Genomic DNA, 25,453 nt, shown 5'->3' with positions numbered 1-25,453 from the left:
GATGGGACAGAATACTACTACCAGAAAGCAATAGCAATAGCTATTACACAATAGCAAATATGGGTTACACATTGTCACTCCCCAGACCACCAAATCAAGAGTTGTTTGCTACATGAATTGGATGGCTCACAAGTAATTGAATGAAAGCCCAACTGAAGTCTGAATTATTTGTTACATATGAGTCTTGAGGGAGAAGAAAAGTTAAATCAACTGCAAAAGCCCCACTGACTTCAGCTGGGTCAGGCTGACTCACTTAGAACAGTCCAGAAGACTTCAAAAGGTATTTTCCACTAAGTACAAGTATCCATGTCAATGTACTGAAAATCAGGAACCCAGAGGCTCAGGCAAATATCAATTCTCTGTCCACATCTCTCCCCTACTTTGAGCTGCCAGCTCCACAAACCAGTCATTTAAACACTTTGGTCCCATTGAAGTGAATGGGACAAAATGTACTCACAGAGCCAGTCAATAGCTAGATAAAGCAGGCTGCTTGCCTCGAGTTGTCAGATTTTAGGGAAACATGAAAAAGCAGCAAATCCACCATTATTCAGCTTCTCCCACCCCCCCACCCCCACCCACCATGGAATGGGAGGAGCAGGAGTTGTATATTTTCCAAACTGTCTTAAGCCTTATTTGTGTGTACAGAGAAAGTCAAACACTGTTTTAGTCCCATTAAATGCAATAGGATTTAGGCCAAGATCCAAAGCTTATTGGATGGAAGGTTAATGGAAATCTATTAATTTGCTTCCAGCTTTAATATTAAGCTGTGTGTTTAAGCTCCATTGAGTTCTATGGGACTTAACCTTTTCTGACTGCACTCAATAATATAAAGCTGAAGTCCTAGGCATATTTATTAGTAAGTCACATTAAAAGGAGTAGGGTTTACTTCCAAGCAGACATGTTTAGGATTGGACTGCACAGGATTATGGATTGGAGCCAGGGTTCTAAATTATATAATATGAATGTAAATTAATAGGCAGTTTAGAGCACTGTATAATATGTTAAATAAGAAAGCATATCAGTGCTGATTTTCCACTGTTAACCTTAATAGAAATGCATTGAGGAAAACATTTTGCAAAATTTTAGAATCTATTTTCTCAGCACAAGATAAATGGAGAAAGTAAGTGATAAATAGAAGCCAAATGCCTGGGGAGACTGACGCTAATACTTTTCTCATCGATTTGGGTTTACTTATGTAATAGCACTGTTGATAAACACTATAATCCACCCATAATGTATTTATGGACCTGCCTGCAGAGTGCTAAAGAAATCTAAGCTTTGTTTACCACTCTTGTAAGGCTGCCAGTCTGTGAGCCAAAAATCAAAAGAGGTTATGAATATCAAACAAAGCATTGATCCTGGCTGCAGATAATGATGAGCTATTTTATTCTCGTTACACTTCAACAAGGGTAGGTCACTGTCTTATGCCTGTAATAGCACCGTGCAAAAAAAGAGGGGGGGGGTTGAAGTATACAGGTCTTGCCACTGGTTGAAGACAGGCTTAGACCTTTGCATCTTGACACGGTTTAATAGGAGGGGGGGAGGGGTGGGGAGGGAGGGGGGCTGGGTCAACGATGGAATGTTGAAGACTCAGAGATGTCTGTTACAGTCATCTCAGAGTCTGTAAAGAGAAGAGATTAGAAGCTAAGTAGCTTCACATTCTTTTATAAGAGTTTAACAGAAGTCACTTAAAGCAACCTGAACTACTCTCTGGAGATGGGCGTGTCTTGGTGTGGGTGTGTGTGTGTGTTTTTTAAGTGTATTTGAAATAAGATAATCCTTGTGATGTCAGGACACTTCGGGTTCAGTTTCCAAGTGAAATATCTGGGGGGAATTCAAAAATTTTCTTGCCACAATGAGACACCTAGGAGTCAAGGATCCAAAGATCTTCAGCTTAACTGGCTGGTGGATCAGGCTGCCCGTGTAAGTACATCCCTCATGACGTCGTGGCTAACCCTTTCCCCCCTTTCATACCTGAACTGGAGCCACTGTTTTTCTGCTTTGTGTTTTGTCGAGATTCTTTCATCCAAGGGAATATCTGTTTGGACATGGTGGGCGAGTTCATGATGGAGCTCTTGGTGGTGTTAGCTGGGGTGGGGTTGGCACTGGCATTTTGAGGTGGTGACACAGAGGGGGGCGGAGGGGGGGCCGGCGGCGGCGGAGGCGCCTGTTGAGCTGGAGGTTGTTGCTGCTGCGGTTGCTCTGCAAGGACCGGGGGCTGGAGGGACTGCCCGGTGATGGTCCTCATACAACTCTCGTTGATTTCATTGGCCTTGTGGTGGGACACAGTGTTGCTGCAGCCAGGGGACTGTAACGAGCAGGCAGGTCGATGGTACTCCGTTTCCACCAGCGCTGAAGAAGGAGGCGGAGGATATTGCTGCTGACTAGCATTGTAAGCGAAACCATTTGCTCCTTGGTAGGGATAGCCGCCATAGATCGCAGAGCTGTCGTAGTAGGTCGCCTTTTGCATTTCGTTGTTTCCCAATATTTATTTCACAAACTGACAGGGTCTTGACACCCTTAAAGAATAACATTGGCACCCCTCTGTCACGTGACGTTTCTCCTCCAATGGCCCCTCCTGGTAGACCTAGGGTGTAGGGAAAGCACAGGAGAGTGAAGAAATAGTACAAATCCATCTTACTTTCAATAGCTAAGTGACATGAAAGCCATAACAGAAAAAGTGGTCAGCAATATTTAGCAGCATGACTTGGCCCGGGGCGAAGAGAATTTCGATAGAAAAACTGCTCCGATTTACTGGCAGCCCAGAGTGGGTGGTTTACTGCTCCAGGAGAAGGGGTTTCTAGGATTTCCACACGCACGCACACCATCGCACTGAGAATGGTTTTATCATTCTCTACAAAAGGGATCTCAAAGGTTACTGGAACAGACGGCTATCAGAGAAGGGCAATGGAAAATGTCTATCTACGGTAGGAGGGAATCTTTTCCTCCGTACTTTTAACTACTGAGCAACTGGGAGATCTTTCCTCTTACACTTTAGACCAACAAAAAGAACGCGTCAACGCCCGATCAGAATTTGGAATACGATTTATTTTCAAGAAAATCAGTACATACCTAGATAACTTCCGCCATTACAGGCGACTCAAGAATTCTGGCACTCAATAGCCTCCTACTCATAAAAGATTTACTAGGCAAAGGGAATGTTTGATAAATGCCCCACATAAGGGCCCTCGTGTGATGAAGTTTCACAGCGACTAGGGAGATCCTCAGCTTTCGCTATTGAAGAACCAGCCAACTCCAGTACATAAATTAGCTTTAACTGCTGCGACTTTAGACAGAGACACAAATCTAGCTTCTGGGATCACACAGCCTGGACATGATGAAGCCAACTATCGCAATCTGGGGGATCTTCCAGCCAGTCTTCTTAGTTTGCTTTGCACCCTCGGGCCTAAGCCCTCTGCCCATTGTGCTCTGTGGGAACTGTAATACTTAATCGTGAGGGTATCAAATCCATGAGCACTTTCTAAATGTCCTTCTTCAAGATCCCTTCCCCCTGCGCTGTTTTCTCTCTCTCTCATGTAAGATACCCAAATTCTACCTGTTCAAACATGATGGATTGGGGGAAAGATACTCACCAGGAACCTGAAAAACCAGCGTTCATCTCCATGACCACGGCTTGAACTTTCCTACCAACTTAACGATAATAGGTTCTGTCTTTGAAACTGCTGTGTAATTTGATGTATGAGGGTCATTTGGCTGGAGAGAGGGGAATGGACACACAAAACCGCAGAATGCTCCAGCAACCCAGGCGAATCTTTCCTGTTCACTCAACAGTGTTTACCTGTCTGAACATAACCAGCTTGAGACGGGCTTCCATTCACAGAAATCTTATCTACAATCTAAGAACTTTTACAGGCCGGCCATACCCAGACATTAAACTCAGCCCTCCTCACCTCCAGTTAAATATCCCAGTCTTCTTCTTCTACAAAAATCCTTGTCTTACTCTTCTTAAAAAAAACGAGTTCTCTGTCAATATTTATTGCTTGAGGATTTTACAGGACATTACAGGACATCATAGGCACCTTCAAATTAATTGCATGTGTTTGCATTTCAATTCACACCAGTTTCTGAGGAAAGAAGGCAGATTATGGAAACAAATTAATTTAATTAGCCTCTTGCAGATGGCAGCTGCTTTTTGATTTTGATTTTTTTTAAAACAGTAATCAAGTCCTTTGGTAGTTTATTAGGACAACCAACTGGTCAGCATTCAAAAATGTCGGCTATCACTTTCTTCAGCTGCAGCGGTTAAGAAACTGCAAAGAGTCTAGTGGCACCCTAAAGACTAATATATTTATTGTAGTGTAGGTTTTAGTGGACCAAAATCCACATCAGGAGAAGCATTAAGTGTTATTTCCACACTTTACTTCCTCCACCTCCATACCAACAGTGTATAGGAACTGGATACTTGCTAACTGAGGATAACACTCATGCATTTGATGAAATGGACTGTAGTCCACAAAAACGTATACTCCAATAAATGCATTAGTCTTTAAGATGCCACAAGATTTCTCTTTGGATTTGCTGGAAAGGGCCAATAGGGTTCCCTCTCTAGAAGTTTAGGAAGTGTAACCTTCAAACTCGGACCCAGTTAGGTGGAAGCATTTGGACATAATGTAAACACTTCACTTTTAAAGCACTCCACTTTTAAAGTGAAGTGCTTGTATTCATTCTAAATGCTTCCACCTAACTGGGTCCAAGATTTAAAGCTACACTTTCTAGGTTTGAGTAGGTGGAGAATCCCATGTTTCTATCTGTTTTCCTCATCACTCTGCCTCATATCCGGGTCTTGAGAGGTTTCGCTTGTTGGTGTGTTTGGCCTGCTCATTCTCTTAAAACACAAATGACCAAAGTGACCAATATATAAAACTGAAAGGGTTTCTGTTAGTACCCTTCCTTTGGGGGCAGGTTCATACCTTTGCATGCGGTTCCAGGTTTTCTAGTGTGTTCTGGTGACTGTGGCCACCCCCCCCACCCCCCCAAAAAAACAACCCACTAACAAGAACTCAGGTAGAGAATAATCCTAAAAGGAGTTTCGCGAAGATAATTCCCTAGTAACATTGAAAAATTCCACACACCACTGTAAAGCCATTTTCAAACAATGAAATACAAAATGCAAAACAACTGCTGTGAAAGTCAGTGGCAACACTCCCACGGATGCACAAGACCTGGGAGCACACCCTACATTAAATTACACACCCAAAGGCAAAGGCTTCCTAAAGATAACTGGGTCATTGCAGACACAGCAGAGCTGGCAGGCGACAATAGGAGAAAGGAGGCACAGGAGAAGGAACAGGTATTGGCAAACTTAGGCCCTAAATAAGTTTGTCGAGGACTTGGCAGTCAAGCACAATCTTTCTTATGACGTTGGGTTGTTTTATCACAGAGTGGGATGTTGCCCAACCTATCTGAACCTGCGACTTACATTCAACTCAATGCAGTGTTTGTTTCCTTGCAAGTAAATCCCACAGTAGTCAATAGGACTTCCAGAGCAATCCTATGATTCTACTCAAGTCCTACTCTACTCAACACGGCTTACTCTTTACTATAGGGAGTCCATGTGCATAGGACTGAAGCCTTAGTCCGGAACAACGGTGCCTACATCAAAGTGCATAGCACAAGGGCTGAGGAAGGAGAACAGGTCGGGCCCGCCTTGCAAAGAATTGGTTTCTAATCCAGTTGTGTCTCTTGAGCAAAGGGAAGCTTGAGGGAAATTCTGCGACATTATGGAAAGCTCCCAATTTCTTCCCTCCCCCACCCTGTACAAAATTCCTCCCTCTGCTCCATCCGTAGGATCTTCAACTCAGGAAAAAGCAAAATATTTGGAGTGGAGCTGATTTAGTCGTTGTAGGAGCCAGTGGGGCCAAATGGGCCTCCAAATGTTCCAGATGGGTGGCTTGTGGGTCGCGCTGTAGGCTTGGCTGCAAACCCGGACTTCTTTCTTCTGGTGCCTTTGTTGTTTCCCCTTACCCCACCCTAAAGCCGTGATCCAGGCAGGCACCCCTCTCAGGCTCCCCACCCGCCCCCACCACTAGCCTCTGGCCCCAAGATCTGCTGCCAGAGAAAGGAAAGTTGAGGGGAGCGGGGCAATCGGCCTGAACTCGAAGTGTAAGGGTCTATCCGTCACTGCCTGGAAGGAAGCTCCAGCCTGTGAACTCTTCTTGAACCGAGATTTAAGTCTCTGGTCATAAATCACCAGGACATAAACTCCGCCATTCACTACTGATAGCAGCGTATTTGTGGCCTGCTTACCTTAACTTCTGACGACTGAGGCGGAAGCCAGCATCGCTCTTTGGACGCTCGGCGACAGTCGCTCGCTCCCAGCCCTGGGAGCAGGACTCTGCCCCTTCCACTGCCCCCCCCCGCCCGCCCCAGCCAAGTCCCCTCCGCTCCTCCGGGATGAGAACCAGCGCCGCTCAGCCCCTCCAGGACGGAGCCCCCGATCCAAGACGGGAGGAGCCCTGCCTCGATCAGGAGGAGGACACGCAAGGGGAGCTCTCTCCAGCTCGCCTCGGACAGACAGCCCCCCCTCCACCCCGACAGTCGCTCTTACCTCGCTCAAGCCCTTACCTCCACCTCCCCACCGCTCTGGCCAGCCGCGATGGGGGCCCCCGGCTACACGAGCGAGCTGTCCCCCAGCGAGGTTCCACGGGAGAAGGGGGGCTGGAAGCAAAGATGCTTCTTATGCAATCTTGCACGCCCAAGGGGGCGTCTGTTGGGGGAAAGGCAGCTGCCTCGGGAAGTCCGGGGCAGGCAGGCAGGCAGGCAGAGTGGGGGGTGGGGGCGATGAAATGGAGGGAAGGAGAAGAAAGAGGGAGTGAAAGAGTGAAGCGCCGGGGCGGCACTAAAGGCCAAGAAAATTATGCTAATGAAGGCAAAGGATGCTCACAAAGGGGTCACTCTCCCCAGACCCCGTTGTTGTCCATAATAATAATTATTATTATTACTATGATGGTCGCATTCGTATTGGTAAATGTGGACTAAACTGGACCTGGGACAGGGGTGAAATCTGGGAGTGCTGTACCATATAGAACTCCCCAAATAAAATAACTCCCCAAATAACCAGCCCTCCCCCCCAATAAAATAAACCAGGACCCATCTGCTCTTTCTGCCACCCAGACCAAGCTGGACAACACGTTCAAAGGACGGCTTCAAATAATGACATTTCGGGACGGTGAAGGGGTCCACGAAGGGACAGGCAACCATAGCCAAATGCCCATGTATGGACGCATCTACATACTGCCCTTCCCCTAGGCGTCCATTAACACGGACAGGCACATCTATACATAGTATACACACGTATCCATGTAGAAGACAAGCTACAAAGATTCGAATCGCAGGGGACCCTTGCCATTGAATTCAGTGGGATTTCGCTGCTAGAAAGAAGCACAAACTTCTGGAGTCCAGACCCACCTACGCCGAACTGCTTACAAATGGCACTAAGGCTGCTGCATCCCTAACCCTAAATGATCTAAACTGGAAGTAAATCCAATGGAAATCAAGGGGGAGGGCTGCTTGCGAGTCAAGTTGGTTAGGATCGAACTATGAGGATACAACCTCACTCAGACGTTAGCTGAAAGTTTCATTCAAAACAAACATTTTCCAACATTATCTAATAATAATTCTGAGGTGCATTTGGACTTTTTGGAAAATTGCTAGATTGTAGACCGGGTTGCCAGAGACCTACAAAGACACTCAAATTAACATGCACACTTTTTGTTTGTTTGTTTACACAGGTATACATCCATCACTAGGCATTATTAAATATACTCACGAAGATGTATGTAAAACGTGTGTGTGCATGCTGATGGGTGTGGATGTTTTGGCTGTGTGGATTTCAGTTCTCTCTCCTTTTCTCCCTCCTCCTCCTTTCTCCTTCTTTTCTTCCTTCTCCTGCCCATTTCTCTTCCTTCCTTCCCTCCCCACTCCTTTTTCACTCTCCCTCCATCCTCTGACCCCAACTGCGCCAGCTTCCAAGTAGCACTAGCGAGCGGAATGCTGCTCTGCTCCAAGAAAACTGGGCAACAGGGGCATGGCTTTAAAGCCACACAAAGGAGCCGCTTGGCGCGCAAGACATTCAAAAGAGTCTTAGAAGAATGCCTAGGTGTGAATTTGACAGGCCTTCGTTACCGAAGGTGTTAAAAATACAAAGCGCCCTCTTTAAACCGCAATGTCACCTCAACGCCAAAACAAAGCAAACGGGGGAAAGAGGGGATTTAAACGCAGACGCACACATACGGACGCACAAGTGCTCTAAGGCCAGGGTGGCCTCTTATGCATACCAATGGTTTTTGTCATTTATGGCTAGGCAAGATTTATGGCTTCATGCGCCCAAGCTGTAAACAGACCTCCACAACAGAAAACACTTGCTCCTCATAGCATATTGCGGTGGCTCAACATGAAAGGGGAAGCGGAGCGGCGTAGGAGGGGGATTGGGGGACCAAAATTCACTGGTAGGCATTTTACTACAAACGACCCTTGAAAGTTGCGATGGACGGAGAGGCCCCTTTTGTCAATAATCAACCCCACACTTTCTTCTGAAAACTGCTGATGTGACTTTCTCCCCACCACCTTTTTTTTTTTTTTTGCCACCAAAAATACAAAATCAAGATGCCGACTGAAAGACCCCGAAAAACAGCAATTTTTAAGAAAGAAAGAAAGAAAGAAAGAAAGAAAGAAAGAAAGAAAGAAAGAAAGAAAGAAAGAAAGCATTCTCCAGTGCAAACTTCGGACGAAGAATCCAGTTCAGCCGGCAAGTACTCCACAGCCACAATAACATGGGATCCCAGGCTGCGGCGATGAATTGCAGCTTTGGAAGGATTCTCAGATATTTTGTTATGAGTAATGTTCTGATACAGAAATATTTTCCCCTCCTAGACAAATAAGAGATGATTTTTAAAATTATTATTATTATTACTATTATTTTAAAGGGCATTGTTTAAATTAACTGGAATTAGGCCAGCGAGGTAATCTCTCCCCCTCCCCCCCCCAGCAGTTGATGTTACTGCTTCTGGAATATATATATATTCCAGATACACACACACACACACAGAGAGAGGAGTTTGTTTGTGTTCTTTGTTTGTGTTCTTTATTTGCCTGGGATTCCCTTTAAAAGAGGCTGAGTGTTGGATTTTTCATTTTCTGCCTCAGCATATAGGTGCGTTTGCGTGGCACTCTAGCCCTGCAAGAAGCCACAAGACTTGGATTTCAGCCACTGGATAGAAAGCGGCATAAATCCAAGAGTTCACTAGGTTAGATGTGGGAATTGCATATCCCGAGCAGAGTCGCCTCCCTCGGAAACCTCTTCCAGCCTGAGGAGGACTGGAAGGAAGGAAAGAAGAAACAAAACACACACACACACAAAACAAAAACAAGCTTCTGCGCCGTATTTTGAATCTGCAGTTGACCTTTGCAAACCCAAAATTTGGTTTCCGAGGGAGAGACCTTTAATAGGAGGTTCCCAGCTAATGATAAAAGGACTTCGGGAAGCATGGTGAAAGAAAACAAATCTATGATCGAAAACCTGGAAGATTCAGAACTCCGGGATGATTCGGGGCAGGTAGACAGTGGGAAGACCATCCAAATATTACATGGCAGATAAAGAAGGAGCGTGGCTGGTAAGAAGTCTTGATAGAAGACAAGCCCAAGACGTCTCACATTCTAAATCCCCACTTGGTTACTCGGAAGTAAGTACCACTTGCTTTTATGGCACTTACTTCCCTGTAAGTGTGCTTAGGGCTAGAGCCCTACAAGTCTACAGCCTTACAAAGAAACCTGCTTGGCCTCTATCACTTTTTATCTTATCAAACCCCATTTAATCGCCATTGACACTTCGTTTTGTATTTACTCAGCATATACTAAGGAATTACACGAATCTCTTTTCAGCTTGCAGCTCCTGTACACTGAAGTACTTTTGCTTTCAGGATCAGGGCTCTGTTATTTATGACTGTTTTAACTGGGTCAAAATGCCCCAGAACTGGGTCATAAATCATAAGAAACGATGACAAAGTAATTGAGGCGCAATTAAACCTTACGTTTTATTTATTCCCTCCCCCCCCCCAAGTCCATTTCGGCCTATTTGAAATGGGGAGGGCTCCTCTCAAAATCTGCTGTTTAAACTCTAAGGAGCCCTATTTAATAACAGATTTTTAAAATAAAATAATGAGTGTTTTGTTTTCCATTTACTTGGATTATATCGATTGGCAGATGCGGGGACTCAATTACTGCTGTTATTTTCATTTCTGCATTAGAATAATGTTTTAGAATTAGATAGAATTAGATATTTTAGGTAGGGAAAGTTTTGTTTCAAATAGTTTCGATCTTTTTCTTCCTAAGCCTGTCCCTTAACTGCATAATTGCAACTAGCCAGTAAATTTGGGAGAAGGGGGGGGGGATAGGCACAGCGGCAAGTAGGCGAGCCCGGCGGCCCCTCGCCCACTAGCGACATAAATCAAAAATCAGCACTCTGACCTTTCCCAATGCTGGGACTCAGTGGTGGATGTAATTTTATATAACATTTGTCCCCTTGTATAAAACAAGGACTGCTTTCTCTCCCCCCCCTTTTTCCCCTTTTCGTTATTTAGTGTGCAATTCCCTCCATAAAACTGAATGAATAGTAGGTTATAACTTGGTGAAAGGTTTAGGAAACCCTAGGAAAATTAAAACCTGGAGGGCGGGGGCGGGGAGAGATGATGCCCGCGCCCTTTCCTTTCCAGAGCCTTGCTCAGGCAAACAAACCCCCCAAGAATCTCATTGATTATTAGGGGGGCATGGATAAGATGCTTGTATTCCATTCTGAGACAGAATGTGGAAGTTTAGCAGGGTGAAGGCAGAGACGGTCTCGTTTCGGCACCGGAAATTGAGAAGATTCCAGGGGTGCAGGTAGCTGGCCCCCAGTAAACAAAGTACCACTAAGCATCATACATAAAATGGCAGCACAAGTGCATACTCATCGATTTGGAGGTCCAGAAAGAGAGAGAGAAAGAAAGAGAGAGAGAAAGAGAGAGAGAGAGAAAGAGAGAGAGAAAGAAAGAATCCAGCTCCGATTGCGTGACGTTTCTCGAAACACACTTGAATCAGCATCAGAGGTACATAATAAACACAAAAAGCCACAACAATGACCCTCCCCTCCTTGCCTCGGTTGGATTATAAAAAAGAACAGCGATCGGATAAGCACCAAGACGGAAAAGCTAGGCACCAGAACAGCACGCAGAAATCCAAAACCCTCCTAAGGAGAGGGGGGAAGAAGATATAGCTATTCTCTGATCTGTTGGATGCAAGACTCCCCCCACCTCCCAGCACAGGGAAACAAAGGGGGAAACGAGGCTTGACTGGTATCCATATACACCCTTAAGCCTTTTCTCCTGACCTTTGCCTCGCCCAGCAATGTCACACACATGAAATGAACAATCAACGGAAATACCTTAAAATAAAATCCATCCTTTTTAACGAAGCATTTCGTCCTAACAGCCCGGCAATAACCTTTCCATAAGGACCCAGCGCTGTAGCCCAACTGGAGGCTCTCCGAGCGAAGAGGGTGAGCGGGTGGGTTGGTTGCGAGAGAGGTGGGGGGGCTGAAGAATAGAAAGCAGTTCTTGCTCTGAACAGAAACTGGAAAAGCGTAATCACAGGCGAAGCCAGTCCGGGTCTCCACTCCAAATGCCACAATAATGCGCTGTATTATGTGCTCACGTGGTCATACGTCAACTTAAATCCTTTTATTTGAAACAGGGAATCACTGAAGGAACCAGGATTCGAAGCTAGAGCCTCTGGGTTTTTTGGGTGTTTTTTTCCCTCCCCCTTTTGTTAAAAAAAAGAAGAAGCTTTAATCAAATACTTCAAGAAGGCCAAAACCAAGCGATGGAGATTTTTTTTCCCCTTCTCCCACCCCTCGCATTAATATTTCTGTATACAACTTTCAGACGGAAGGTAAGAAGAATTACTTTCATATGATGCGATTACGCTGGCTAATCAACTGGCCTTTCGGAAGGAAAATTCTCCTGTGACCCTTTAAGGAAGAAGGGCACGCGGCGCTATCCGAGATGAACTTCTGCCTCCATTTCCATCACCCTTCCGAATTAGGAAGACCATCCACCATCCCACGGGCTCCTCTGTACTTCTATTGAACGGGCCTTGCTGAACACCCACATGTTACACCAGCGCAGTTGTAGGAACCCCAAAGACCTGTAATTACCTGACAAAGGCAAAAGGGGCCTCTGGTAGAGAGTGGTGGACTTCTGTCCTTGTTAACTCCCTAGAAGGAGGAGGAGGAGGAGGAAAGCGTCTGCCTGCTTTCTGGTGGATCTGAATTTTGCAAACTCTTTTGGGACCTTCTTGTTCAACCTGCGCTTACGCATTTCCTATGCAAGTACTTGAGTGATGTACAAAATTATAGGGTTCTGGAGCAATGAAATATTTAGGGGGAAAGAATGATCTAACTGTCCAGAGAGGGAGGATTTAAAAAAAGAAAGGTGAAGAAGAAAAGAGGGAAAAAAGCTCACACAAATCCCCTGAGTGAACCTAAGAAATAAATTAATCTCGAATCTGCATGCAGATCTAAAAGCTTCCCTTTCCTGGCTTTTCATTTCCACACCTACACCATGATTTAACAAAGTTCACTGGGGAGACAAGACAAACCCTTCATAGTCCTGTAGGCCCAGTTTGATTATTGTAGCCCAAATTTGCTTTCGCCTTCTACACCACACACTTCTCTCAGCTGTTTCCCCTCCCTCCCTACCAAGTTTTTAAGAATTTGCATGGTATTCTGCTTCTTTCATCACTTGCCTTAGACTTTTGGGGATCCATTTACAATGTGTGAGCAGATGAAACGTATCCTTCCTCCGCCTTATGGTCACATTAAGAGCCATCCTATTCTTTTGAGTGACTTTAAGAGGCTTTGACTTTAAGAGGCTGTTGGACTCTAACCGCAGCAGGAACAATCATTCGGATCCCAAACCTTGTTAAGTCGAAGTGCTTCCATAGTTGTCAGTAGGATTCACTTCTCTAATCCTAGAAACTTCAGCTACACTGCGACTACGCAGGGCCGGAGATAAAAACCAAAAATTACTGTCTTCAAAACATACCCTCACTTTTCCTTACATGCTTTGACACCCCCTCTCTTGCCTTTAACCGAAAGACTGCAGCCCAAATTCCACTAAAGTCAACGGCAAAAGGTCCCAAGCACATTTACTTGGAAGCAACTCTCTTGGATTTAAATCGCAAGTAAGCATGCATAGGATCCTAACTTCCATGGAGCCGAATTCTAACTCTATGATAGTAATTTGGAACATAAAGATCGCAACCTTCAAGCAACTTAGGCACAATGCCTGAAAAATAGCAAGTCTTGCTTAGAAAATAGCAGAATAGCCAGACACTGGTCCCTGACTGGTACCTATAAACAAATCCATTGACAGAAGTTAAACTGAAACAGGCAGCCTACTTCTACAAGAGGTGGATTCATGGGAATTTAAACCAACGTGTCTGCAGGCCAGTCAAAAGGGGCCCTCAGAAGTTTTTCACCAACAATGCAACTGAAATTAATGGATAATAGAGCAGATGTGGAAAGAAGCCCAGCAAATCTTCCCAGGTCTCACGTAAAACGTTATCGACTGCTTGGAGTCAAAAGCAGAAAGATGGCTTTAGCAAACAGAAACTACAAAAGCCATAAATCATAATCATAAGTCTGGTGTGCAATTTCAACTTACACGCCTTAACACTGTGAGTGTTAGCCCTTTTTTTAATATAAAGAAAGCCAGTTTTTCTATGAAGATCCTTATTAATATTAACGATCATAAGAATGTGGAAATTGCTGTTCTACCTAACTTCTGGTAGCTTGTGAGGGGTATGAATCAGGGTTTAAGAAAAGCAACTTCTTGATCGATTTATAGTGGACGGTTTCTTCAGGTTGTGGTTTAGAAGACTGGGGGATGAGTCCAGCTTGCCTAACTGGTCCTTTCAAAAAACAAAACAAAACAGTCCAACACAGCGGGTCTTATCTGGAACTCATTTGCATTGGTGAAGCATCAGGGGTTATGATTTCTGAAATGAAGCCCGCGTGAACGCGCGTGAAAGCAGCACCCTTTGATTCGCCTCGCCACCCATTTTGACTGCTTGGTGAAGATTCGTCATTACTTCGCTCTGTGTCTTCAAGGACCGGGAGATGGGAAAAGATTTGGAGCTGTGTGAGGGAGCCAAAAATGTTACATCCCAGGTAGAGCTTAGGGTTAGGTGCCCCCCACGCGCTCCCCGGGCTTTGTCGAAAGAGTCATGCTCCTCGGACTCCATGCTGAAGAAACATGGAACAGAGGAGAGACTGAGCTGCCAGGAAGGAAGGGACATGAAATAAGACAGCGCTGTTTTCTCCAAAACAAACAACAAAAAACGCTTTTAGGATCCGGGGGAAACAGAGTTGTGATGTGTGAGGAAACTGAGGCTGCAAAGCTTGAAGCCCGGTCTAACCCTTTTCAATGGGACTTTCTTTCAAGTAAGTATCCTGACGACAGCAGTCCACGAAGTAAGCTGGGCTTGCCTCCCAGTAAAAATGCTTGGGACATCAGTTACAAGTTAGATTGAAATCAAAGTTTGAAATCAAGTTAGAGTGAAATCAAAGAAATCAAACCTTTAAACAAGTTTGCGGTGCAACGCCTATTTACCAGACGCCTATTTAAAATGATCCTAAAGGAAACCTTAAAATATCACATGCATATTCTAGATATGCAAGGAAATGACCTTCTCTCCATACCTTACTGATGCCCGAAGTGTGAGAGAAGATCACCTGAGCTAGGAGTTGTGTCCTGAGGAAACATTTTGTGTTATATCTGAGTTTTTGTGGGGTCTCCCCAGTCCCCGTTCCAGGAGAAGGTTTAGTTTTCTTTAGTCTGTTGTTGGTGTATCCCACCCCCCGCCGAATTGTATCCTTTCAGGTTCAATAGGGAAGACTGCACTGCATTAGGAGTGTTCATCTAGACACCTATTATCCATAGCGTTTGTTCACATTTGATACATTCCTTCCAGAGAAATGGGAAGGAGGGTGGGTATTATGCAAAAAAAGGGGGGAGTAACATAGGATGGTTAAGTATGGTTAAGTGTTCAGTTAGGAAATTCTAAGGTGTTTTCTGGGATTATATTGCGCCTATATTTTAGACACTCTGGGAATATAAATCATTATTCCCCCCTCCAATGCTGATAATTTAAAATCAACGTTTTGTCTCGAAACGACCAAGCAAGGGCTTTTGAAGCGCTCTTTCAGAGGAAGGATTTCAGCAAGCTACTAAATCAACACAACAAGCTATTGTAGCCTTGTAATTTATCCCCGCTTTTAAAAGGTAGTAAACGAAACTAATTGTACTTCAGCCTCATAAAAGCAGGTAATTCTAGCAGGAAATTCAAATGACTCTACGTATCCTTTGGTCTTCTAACTTTAAAAAAACCCTCCATATGGTAAAGTTTCAAAGGCTTTATTTGATTATAAAGACTGAAATTAAAGGATGCAAGGCACAACCATTAAGCCCAAGCGTAGATGCCTTCATTGGAGTGAAGGGTCTACCTAAAGCTATGTTAAAACGCAGTGCATTGGAAGTATGCAAATATACCATTCCTGACATTTTCCAGCAACCATCGAGAACGCTCAAGCCAAGATTCTAAATTCTAAAGATGCTTGTATTTGCCAGATTCGAAAGGTAAACACGTAAACAAGAGGACCTTGGAGAGCAACTGAGAACAATACACCATCCAAAGCAGGAAGGGAAAACTTCTAACCACCAACCTGGCCTCTGTTTTATAGAAAACAAGTTCTCCTAAAAACTTGCCTAGCTTCTTTTGCTCTTTGTAACCCATCCCTATTTCAAACGGCTCTCAAAGAACTGCCCTTACTTCGGTTCTGTGTATTTCTTTGTCTGCCGAGACATGCATTCACCGACTAAGAAAGATGAATAGACGCAGTGCAGAAAATTCCAACCGGTTTAGCTATTTATCAAACCCAAATCTCACAGTAACCTCTATAACAAGCACAGTAAACCGAATCCTCATATCTGCAACATGAAACTATTTGAAACTATTCGACAACAGATTTCTTTTCTTTCTTCCTTTCTTTTTCTTTTTTAAACCCACAAGCTCTTACCTCCTCGAGTTTCCAACCACCGGGCAGAATTGTTTCCAGACTGTATGCTCCTTTAAACCGTATTTTCCGGTACACTGGAGTGCTGTAAACAAACAACAGGCAATAGCTAAGTAAGAAAGAGAAAGGGGAATCGGTATTAATTTAGAGACAAAACGAGGTCAGCTGATTACTTATTTTAACAAATCTTAGGTGGGCATATGATCATTAAAAGGGAGATGTTGATTCCTATAATAAAAATGGAACAATATTGCCTTTTTCAATCGTGTATGAAATTGAAATATAAGACCTCTTTCTAGGTAGAGGGCTCTGCTTCCTTCGCTTGGAATATATTATAATACTTCCTATATGAAATGTATGCTTTATATTCCTCTGGGAAACCTTTGTTTAGCATCATTTAATCAAGTAAAGGCATTAAATACAACTGGCGGTGTTCATCTCTGTTTAATGGCATAAGAATAGATCTCTAGTTTAAATGCAAGACACAGAACGGTCGAATCTGAATATGGGCCTGATCTGCCCCTCGCTGAACATTGGATGATCATGGTCTCCAACTGACTCAGAATCCGGCCAGCAACAACACTAACCAAAAACGTGGGAAAACAAGGAACCGGGCACATAACGGTTTTTTGTTAGTTTAGCATAAAGGGAATCTGAGGATAATGTTACCGACCTTCACAAAGCAATAATATTTTTATTCAAACATACTTATCATTTATACTAATAATGTACAGTCTACCCTCTCTCCCCCACCCTCTCTTTGTATTAACGTTTTTGTTGTCTTTTAAATAAAAACCCCATTCTGTTCTTCTCAATGTGGCTTAACTGCTAATAATTGCGAAGTGCTATTTCTTGGAATAATGTCGTCAGAAGCTTTAAAGGTCTACATTCCATCTTGGGAGAACTTTCCATGATGGAATCTGGTTTTGATAATTGGATCGTTCGGTAATTACTATCATAATTTTAAATTTGGTGCTAAACAGCCATCTAGCCAAAAAAAAAAAAAAAAAAGATATAATAATAGCTTACTAGGGTGTTTATTGCTGTCTCGCGTTAACAAGAGCTCTGACTTCAGAGGGCAAGAGCACTGAAGGTGCGGTGGGTTTTGCCAGAAAGCTACTGCTAAAGTAAGGAGTACTGAAGGCTATAATTTTTTTCCTTTTTCTTTTGTCCCTTATTTCTGCCACTTCACAGTTCCAGGGAACTCCTTCGGTGCTTAACGCTCAAGCGCCTCACTGTCCTCCATAAACAACCAAAGCAGTTTCCCAACTGCAATACAATCGCCCGTAATTGTCTTGATTGTGTTGACTCCCCGTTCATTTATTTATTGTTAAATCAGCATCGCACCATTCAATAACTTTTGCCGGTGTGTTGGGGAGCGATTAAGCCACACGCCAGGATATTTTATACTGCCAGAGTTCTTGGGGAGGGGGAAGAGACTCCTTGCCATGGTAAGAGTTGCTAGCTAGTCACAGAGCATTTAACAAAGCGTCATGACATTTTTTGTTTAAATGTTATCCCAAAGTCGAATATAAATTGCCTTGGTTTAACTTGGTCCTAAATCGCTCCACTTAATGATGACTAGAGCGAAATTTTCTTCCTTCTCCCCCTCCTTGCTCACAATGCAAGCGGCTGGCTCTCCGGTTTCTTTTTTGGCCCTGGTCGAAGAGTCGGTGATTTATAGACGCCTGGCAAACTGGGGAAGGGGGGGGAGAAAGGGGGGGGAACCAACGGGGCTCCCGCACTGTGTGGTAGGCAACCTTCCACAGTGTGAATTAGGATTCGGCCGTTATCAAATAGCTTCGCCTCGGTTTTGGCTTAATCACCAAAAGGGCTTAATGTGACCGCAAGGCAGCTTGCAACAAAGACTGAACCTTTCGTAAATCTTCCACTGGCTCAGGCAAACGCTCCCAACAAAGCAAGCGCAAACAAGGCAAGGCAATCAAGGCACACGACTGGTCTGTGTATACTTACCAACCTCATCTCTCCCTATTGCTTGCTTAAGACGTTTAAGGACTCTTGCAAAGATAAATCAGGTAGGTTGCCTTTTTGGGGTTTGGGGAAAGTCAAAGAGGAAGTTCCCTTTCACTTCGGAAAGAATCACTCCTACTAGTGAGAACTGACGGCCCCCGATCCATTCCTGAAGATCCACATTAATTATTTAATGAGTCACGTGACACGAGCACCCCCACCCCACCCCCCGATTAAAATTTCAATATCTACCCGAGAACAGACGCAACACCTTTATCTACTCTGGCAGTGCTCTTCTATTGCTTATTTAGGCCTCATAATCTCGGCGGTTTTTGACAGCTTTTCAGTTTCTGGGGAGATCGTTTGGACATTAATAACCAGGGCTTGTCAGTCCTTAGCAGAACGAAGCAGTCAAGCCGCCGAATCAGTCACTTGAATTCGAATTTTTATTGTCAGTGGCAGCAGGTTGGGCTGGCGTGCGTAATTGGAACTCATGCCTTTCATCACAACCAACACACCTGATAGCAGCCGTGGTAATAGGAATATCATATAGGCTTGCGCTTCAGTAGTGGCCAAGAAGTGTTCCATAATCCCACTTTATCAGTATGTCTCTGAACCCTTCTTGATTCTACCTAAATCAGCGGGCTCATTGCTATCCATCTCACACTCTTCCCCAAATTCAGGAAGTGTGGCAAGTCCCACCGAATAAGACTGAAGTGTTTAGGAGAACACCCATTGGTTTCCATTGGATTTCAACACGCATAACCTTGACTTGCTCTTAAATTGACACGTGGGATTAAAGAAAAAAATTATATCGGATACAGGCAACTGTGCCAAGGTGATCAGAGTGCAGAGATGTTCTTGTATGGAGTAGTAGTATAGAGTTCAGAAACCCTGGTGACCTAATCCCTTCTCACTTCTCGATGGGATTAGAGATGGTCGTCTACAGCAGATCTTCAAAATTACATTGTGGTCAGGGAAGGGTGAGAACCGGAACTTTACAAGGAATCCTGTGTTCACACCTACTCCTACATCCAAATATAGCCATATCTCAACCATCTAGGAACTTTATCCGCTGAAGGGCTAAAATTTCCATATCAGATGTCATCGCTTTTTATTCTAAGGGAAACGTAGGGGAAAGGGCATTCTTAAGGCAAACCCCGAACTTGCCAGTTCGAACTTGGCGAGGCAGGGGAGTAAGGAGGTGTGCTTCTTCTCCGCACAGGATAAATGGCATAGATAACCTCACAATTCTTGTTTATTGGTCTTCTTCAGGTAGGTTCAGGCTAAGGTTGCTGGCTCACCGATCTCTTTTGTATATTTATGTACCGAACAAACTAAGCAAATTAGGCTACTTTCCCTTTAAAGGGGGGTATTAACCCAAGCCAGAGGTCCATAGCCTCGAAAGGCATTGAAGGAGCGGACAGGATTGCAGGAGTCAGTAGAAATTTTGCCGGAGATGGCAAAGATATGGCCGAGGTTTGAAAATATGGGCCCCAAAGAGAGCCCAGGGCTGGAAGGGGGGGGGAGCGGGATTCAGATGCAAAACCTGACAACCAGGTCCCATTTCTGTGGGTTTCCACAGAAATGACCTCCATTTCTGTTTACAGAGCAGGATAAATGATGCCTGCCCTCAGCAAAAGACACCCAATATGAAATATTGGGGAAACCTGTCCAGCTGCAGAGTCCTTGCTACAGAGCCAGATGGCCAGCAATCCACGCTTCTGGAACCCACGTGGTAATCAAATTGCCAAGAGCTGGAGTCTTGTGAGGTGGATTCCACAGACAGCAACGCCCCCGCCTTTAAAAAAAGCCTCTACATGCATGCCACAAACTGGAGTGGAAAGAAAACCGCAGAGATTTCCACCACAGGTTCTCCCACGACCCATGCTTGCTTGTGGTGGGACCACTAGGGCTTATGCAGGGCAGTTTCAAGGATGAGGATGCGGGTTTCAGAAAAGATTTTGGAAACTTCCATCTTCAAAATGCAGGCCTAGTTTCCTTTGTTATAGAAAGGGGGGTATGAGGGAAGAAGGAAGTGTGGGGTGAGAGGGGGGTGAGAGCCACCTCTAAGCTTTTGAGGAGTTCCTTCTTCATTTTACAGAACCCCTCCCCCTGCCAAGCCTAACAGCGTATATTTCGGCCTCAAAAGTGTTTTTCCTCTACCCACCCCCGCAAAAAACAAAAAGAACAATGTTAAGTGAGGATTTGCTCCTCAAACCCTGAGGTGGGAGTGTGTGTGCGTGTGTGGGGGGGCATTTTTAGGTCCGCGGGCCAGATTAGAAAGAATACTGTCTTTAAAGGTCAAGGGTTTGATGGGTCAGTCTGCTTCTCTTAGAAAAACAATTAATGGGATAGAAAATTTGTCCTTTCGGTGAACTCTTCTGGATGCCCTACACAGGCAGCACAATAGTAGGGTTTAAACTCTACCGTGTAGTTTTCGAGCCTAGGGATTGTACCGACCAAGCCAGAAACACACAAACGCTAACACATCACAGCTAACCATACTGTAGCATTCTAAGAGAAAAGGGGGGGAAATTAAATTAAATTAAAATTACCTTGAAAGATGACAAGTTGCCATGTGTATTTTTCAATCCGTGCTCGATTCTCCACCCAGAAAGTATACATTTTCATGGCACAGCCAAGAGACTGTGTCTTTATACATGAACACATTTTCCCCAGGAATATCCTTCGAGTCTTCTCAGACCTTTTCCAAGGGAATGCCTTTCAGAATCGCTGTTGAATTACAAAGAAGTATTTATTGTAGGAGGTGATTAATGATTCCTAGTAAAATTGCTATTTTCAGCGTGATTTCATTTCATTGTGGGGGTGTTTTTTGGGGTTTTGTTTTTTTTTACAATGGGAAGAGGGGAAGAACATGGAGGTTATGCGGAAAACTGTGGAAGGTCCTTAATGTTATGCTTAAATAGTTGATTTAACATCTCGACTACTCCTGTTAATTTTGGAGTTTCAGGAAATTAGCAGGAGAAGAATCTTCACGCCAAACCAAACAAAGGGTTTAGACAAAGAGATCTAGTTAGAAGGGAGGGGGATGAGGCTATTTCGTTGTCCAACCTATTCTCTTCTTTTTTAAAAAGAATATTTTTTTATTTATTTAATGATCCAGGCAGGATATTAATACAAGGATTTTAATAAATAAAAGCACATGAAAGGAAAACCCCCAGTATTGTTCAGCCTGGTACTCTCTTCCAGAGATATAGTTAGATCTCATTTTTACTGCAAGTGTTGCAATGGTAATGGTGCATCTTTTTCCCAATCCAATGGAAATTGTGCTAGTTTTGAAACCTTTGGGCAGTTGATTACAGGCCTGCCTACAAGGCACTATGCTGAATTAAATAATGTATTTCAAATCCCCAGGATAAGCAGACATCAGACAATTTTTTTCAGAGATTCAGAGTTAGCCCACCCCAACTAACTCCAAATAAAAAAATAAGATCTAAGGATAACTACCCTTTAACTTTGGGGAATTGATCTGTCCTGTTGCATGGTTTGGATAAGCAATTCAGAGGACCCAAGACAAGGCCATCTTCCAGATCCACAGAATTTCTAATATGGCTTTAAACCATGTTTCCTTTCTCACCTGGAAAGGAAACATCCCATTGCAGTTGGGCTTTGAAAAGTTGCCGCCACTATCAAATGAACAAAGAAATCAAGACAGGCCACTGAAGCTGCAATATGATTATCAACAACCACAACAGCCACAAGGACCACTCCAATCTATTGGACTCATTGGATGATCTCTATTCCTGTTTGCACAGAATGGTAAATAGCTATGTGTGCAGGTAGTGTAGACAGAGGGCAAACCACACCACCAAGGATTCCAAAACCACCTTCTGGTTATGCACAAAGGGCCATATCCTGCTGAAGCAGCAATTAAGGATCAGCATCTCCTCAAGAAAATGTAGAAATATGGTCAGGCAGATCCAACACATTTAAACCTAACTACTTGATAACAGCCAGCTTTGCCCATTAATATGGCTCACACCTAATTTAATTTATTGGGACTATCTCCTACCAGTTGGGATTAGGGCATTAGGCTACAGTCCAGTGGCCCGCACTATTGGCATCTGTGAATTCCTTGCACCTGATGTGGTTAGGGTTGGGAAAGTAATACATAATGAGACTAATTCAGTTGTAATCCTAGTCCCAGAGCTTTACTGGAGTATGGACTGGACTGTGTGTGTACACACTTGAGATTACACCCAAGGGAATCTGCATTCTGCACCTCTCCACAACTTAAAGACAGCAATATGATATCAACAAAGCCAAACTTTAGGCAACTGTACGCTTTTGATGGTGTGTCTGTGCCTTTAATTTTATTTTTGTACAGAGTATTCTTTATTACCAGCACTGGACATTATATACATCACACATTCACAAATGTGTACACATAGAATTCACAAATTCTACAGGACTTTGACTGTGGTATAAGATATGAAGACAGAAACAGTCTTTATAGCAATACTGGTGCACTTTTCTTTCTTTCCTTTTTAAATAAATGCAGGGGGGCACATAGTGGGGAGATTTAACATTTCACAAATACAGGGGGGACTACACTTTTTAAAAGTTGAATTTCTCTTGGTACGTAGAAGACACCTTCTCTCAGTCCGTAAGGGCATGGGGCATGTGGTCAGTGAGTTGTTTTGCCCCTTGCCCCATAAGTTTCAAAAGACTTCCATGGAATTAGCTTGCTTCACTTCTCTGTACTTTAGAGTCCACGAACATCCCACGAAACAACACAGTCCTATGGCTTGACACACGTCTCACAAGGTCACTTATCAACATGTTTGACTTCTGAAAGCATATTTACAAAAGGTCCTTCTGAGGTACAGGAGCCATCCACAACTTTTTAATGTTGGAAGCCGAGGGTATTTCCATAAATAAGGGGGAAAAACAAACACGCAAACATGATGGACACGAAAACATATTTACAAAAGGTAAATACTTGGTCCAGTTTTGGTTTTAAAAACAGGTACCTTGTGGCTGGGCACTACCTCCTGTTTTGTGTTTGCCCCTTAATAAAGTTGCTTGGTCCCCATGGCAAAGAAAAAGAGGCAAGAGTAGGTGTGATGGGGGGCGGGTCACACCCTTCGTAGGTCGGGCCATCATAGTGCTGTCGAGTTTGGGGTCGCCCTACCCCGTTGCTGCTGCTGCGCAGGGTGATGTTGTGGGGGTGCTTTGGCTTGCTGAGTAAGACTGGAGGGGTTAGAGGAGCGCATCTTAGTATTGGGCAGTTTATGATCTTTCTTCCATTTCATCCGCCTGTTCTGAAACCAGATCTTGACCTGGCGCTCGGAGAGGCAGAGCGTGTGCGCGATCTCTATGCGTCGCCTCCTGGTCAGGTAGCGATTAAAATGAAACTCCTTCTCCAGCTCGAGGACTTGCTGTCTAGTGTAGGCTGTTCGAGACCTTTTGGGCTCCCCTCCATTGTAATTGGGGTTGACTGATTACACACACACAGGCACATGCACGCACAAAAGGAGAAGGAGAAGGAGAAGAAGGCAATGGAACATCATCATTATTATATAATAACTTGACACTTGGCTTAGATAAGATACAGAACTGGAAGAAAATGGTTCACAGGCTCTTGACAATAGGAGACAATTGGGGACCAATAAAAAATGGTGATGGGCATTTGGGTTAAGAAAAGCTTCAAAGACACATGGCCCAGAGACACTGCCAGGGCAATTAAATTTATGGGGGCTATAATTACTGCCCTAACAGTTTGGCTTCTCGTAAATCTCCTGATAAAGGGCCCCACATACAAAAGATTTCCCACGTTTTGTGGATTCCCCTCCCCCCCTTTTTAAATTAGGAAATGCACCATCACACACACACACACACACACACACACACACACACACACACACTACCGGAGTCCACCCTAGCCCAGTTTACCCCCCTCGCCATGCACACTCCATCCCTGCTTACTTTACAGAAGGTCAACTCACCAGTGTTCACGTGGATCTTCTTCATCCAGGGGTAGACCACCGGCTCCTTTCCTTTGAGACCAGACAGGCTCTTGTCCTGCAAGAGGCGACACCCTGGGCTCCCCCCAGTTCCTGCCACTGGAGCTGCTTCGCAATGGCGCTGCGGAGGCTGGTGGTGCTGTGGGACGTGGCCTTGGAGTAGGGGTTGGGGCTGGACATGGTGGCCTTTCCGTGCAGGAGCAGAAGGAGGCTGAGGAGGAGGAGGAGGAGGTGGTGGTGGTGGTGGTGGTGGCAGAGGTGGAGGAGGAGGTGGCGGCGGCGAGGCTCCTGGAGGTGGCTTTTCCTGGCCCGGAGTAGCGCTGATGCTGCTATAGCTATAAGGCGACTCGGGGTAGTGGGGTGGCTGCGCGGGGTACAGCGCCTCAGGCGGAGGAGGTGGCGGTGGAGGAGGCGGCGGCGGCGGCTGGTATCCCGGTTCTCTGCTCGGCCGCGGGTAGTAATCGGGGAGAGGCTGGCCCGGGTGAGCCTGGTGCTGCTGCTGGCGCAGGTGCTGCTGCTGTTGCTGCTGCTGCTGCTGGGGGTGGTGGGGGTGGGGGTGGTGCTGGGGGTGATGATGGTGGTGGTGGTGGTAGTTGTTCACGCCGCTGCCGCCGCCGCCGCCGTGCTGCGAATATTCCTCGCAAGGAGGGAATTTGGGCTCGATGTAGTTGGAGTTTATCAAAAACGAACTCATGGTCATTAATTTGTGAAGTGCAAAAATACTAATTTTTCTCGCGTTGTCGTTTTTCTGGGCTCGACGAGGCCCCTCCCCTCCTCCCCCTCCCTCCTTCCTTCCTTCCCTCCCTCCTCCCTCCCCCTCCTCTTGCTGCTGTTGTCAAGCGCCTGCTGCCAAAGTTTGGGCCTCCCCTCCCCCCCTCCACAATTCCACCCCAGAGCGCGAAACACGCGCGCGCAAACACACACACACACACACACCCCGATGCCACCCCCACCACCTGACCGGCAGGGCCAATTGCTACGCGGTTGGCAGAGCCCGGATCAGGAAATGAAAAGCTGGTGGATGCTGGAAGAGGAGCCCAGGACAGTCTCTGCCTGCCTCTCCCCTTGTAGGGAGTGAGAGGTCTCGGCCGAGCAGAGGCAAGGATTGTTCAGGCGGAGGAGATGCCAGGTTCCTCCCAGTGCATTCCAGTGGCCGTCAAAACCAAACAAAACCAAAGTTACAGCAAAGAGCGACCCAACCTAAGCAAGGGGAGAGGTGGTGGAAGACGCTCCTCAGAGCAGGGGTGTGATTTCCCCTGCACTGCCCTGCTACTCCTTTGACCTTGTTCCCGCCACCACCCTTGATCACTGAGATCACACTACTTAGTTACCTTTTAAACACCGGACCGGTCCCTGCTCGAAG

General features: G+C 45.0%; 2 protein-coding genes across 5 annotated transcripts in view; both read right to left on the bottom strand.

Moving 5' to 3' along the window:
- The window catches only part of HOXA3 (homeobox A3), a 27,377-nt gene extending 1,924 nt beyond the window's left edge, over nt 1-25,453 (bottom strand). The window contains exons 1-5 of one of the 4 annotated variants that reach the window (XM_053259575.1): nt 25,422-25,453; nt 20,659-20,836; nt 16,133-16,214; nt 3,912-4,085; nt 1,975-2,587 (exon numbers count right to left, since the gene is read on the bottom strand). In XM_053259575.1, the coding sequence (XP_053115550.1) occupies nt 1,975-2,470 (496 nt within the window). In that variant the 5' untranslated portion in view covers nt 2,471-2,587; nt 3,912-4,085; nt 16,133-16,214; nt 20,659-20,836; nt 25,422-25,453. Of the gene's footprint in view, nt 1-1,974; nt 2,588-3,911; nt 4,086-7,789; nt 8,028-11,437; nt 11,563-16,132; nt 16,215-20,658; nt 20,837-25,421 lie in introns of those variants that run through there. The other 3 variants (XM_053259572.1, XM_053259576.1, XM_053259574.1) reach the window with 3 other exon arrangements.
- Nucleotides 22,423-24,851, bottom strand: HOXA4 (homeobox A4). Its single transcript, XM_053259577.1, has 2 exons — nt 24,073-24,851; nt 22,423-23,564 (listed from the first exon to the last, which is right to left on the bottom strand). Exons 1-2 carry the CDS (start codon nt 24,788-24,790, stop codon nt 23,227-23,229), a joined length of 1,056 nt encoding a protein of 351 aa, XP_053115552.1. The 5' UTR covers nt 24,791-24,851; the 3' UTR covers nt 22,423-23,226.

This window comes from Hemicordylus capensis, chromosome 6 (genome assembly GCF_027244095.1).
Source record: "Hemicordylus capensis ecotype Gifberg chromosome 6, rHemCap1.1.pri, whole genome shotgun sequence".
In the NCBI taxonomy this organism is placed as follows: domain Eukaryota; kingdom Metazoa; phylum Chordata; class Lepidosauria; order Squamata; family Cordylidae; genus Hemicordylus; species Hemicordylus capensis.
The sequence above is the reverse complement of the archived record's forward strand: the minus strand, read 5'-3'. Positions and strand labels throughout refer to the sequence as shown.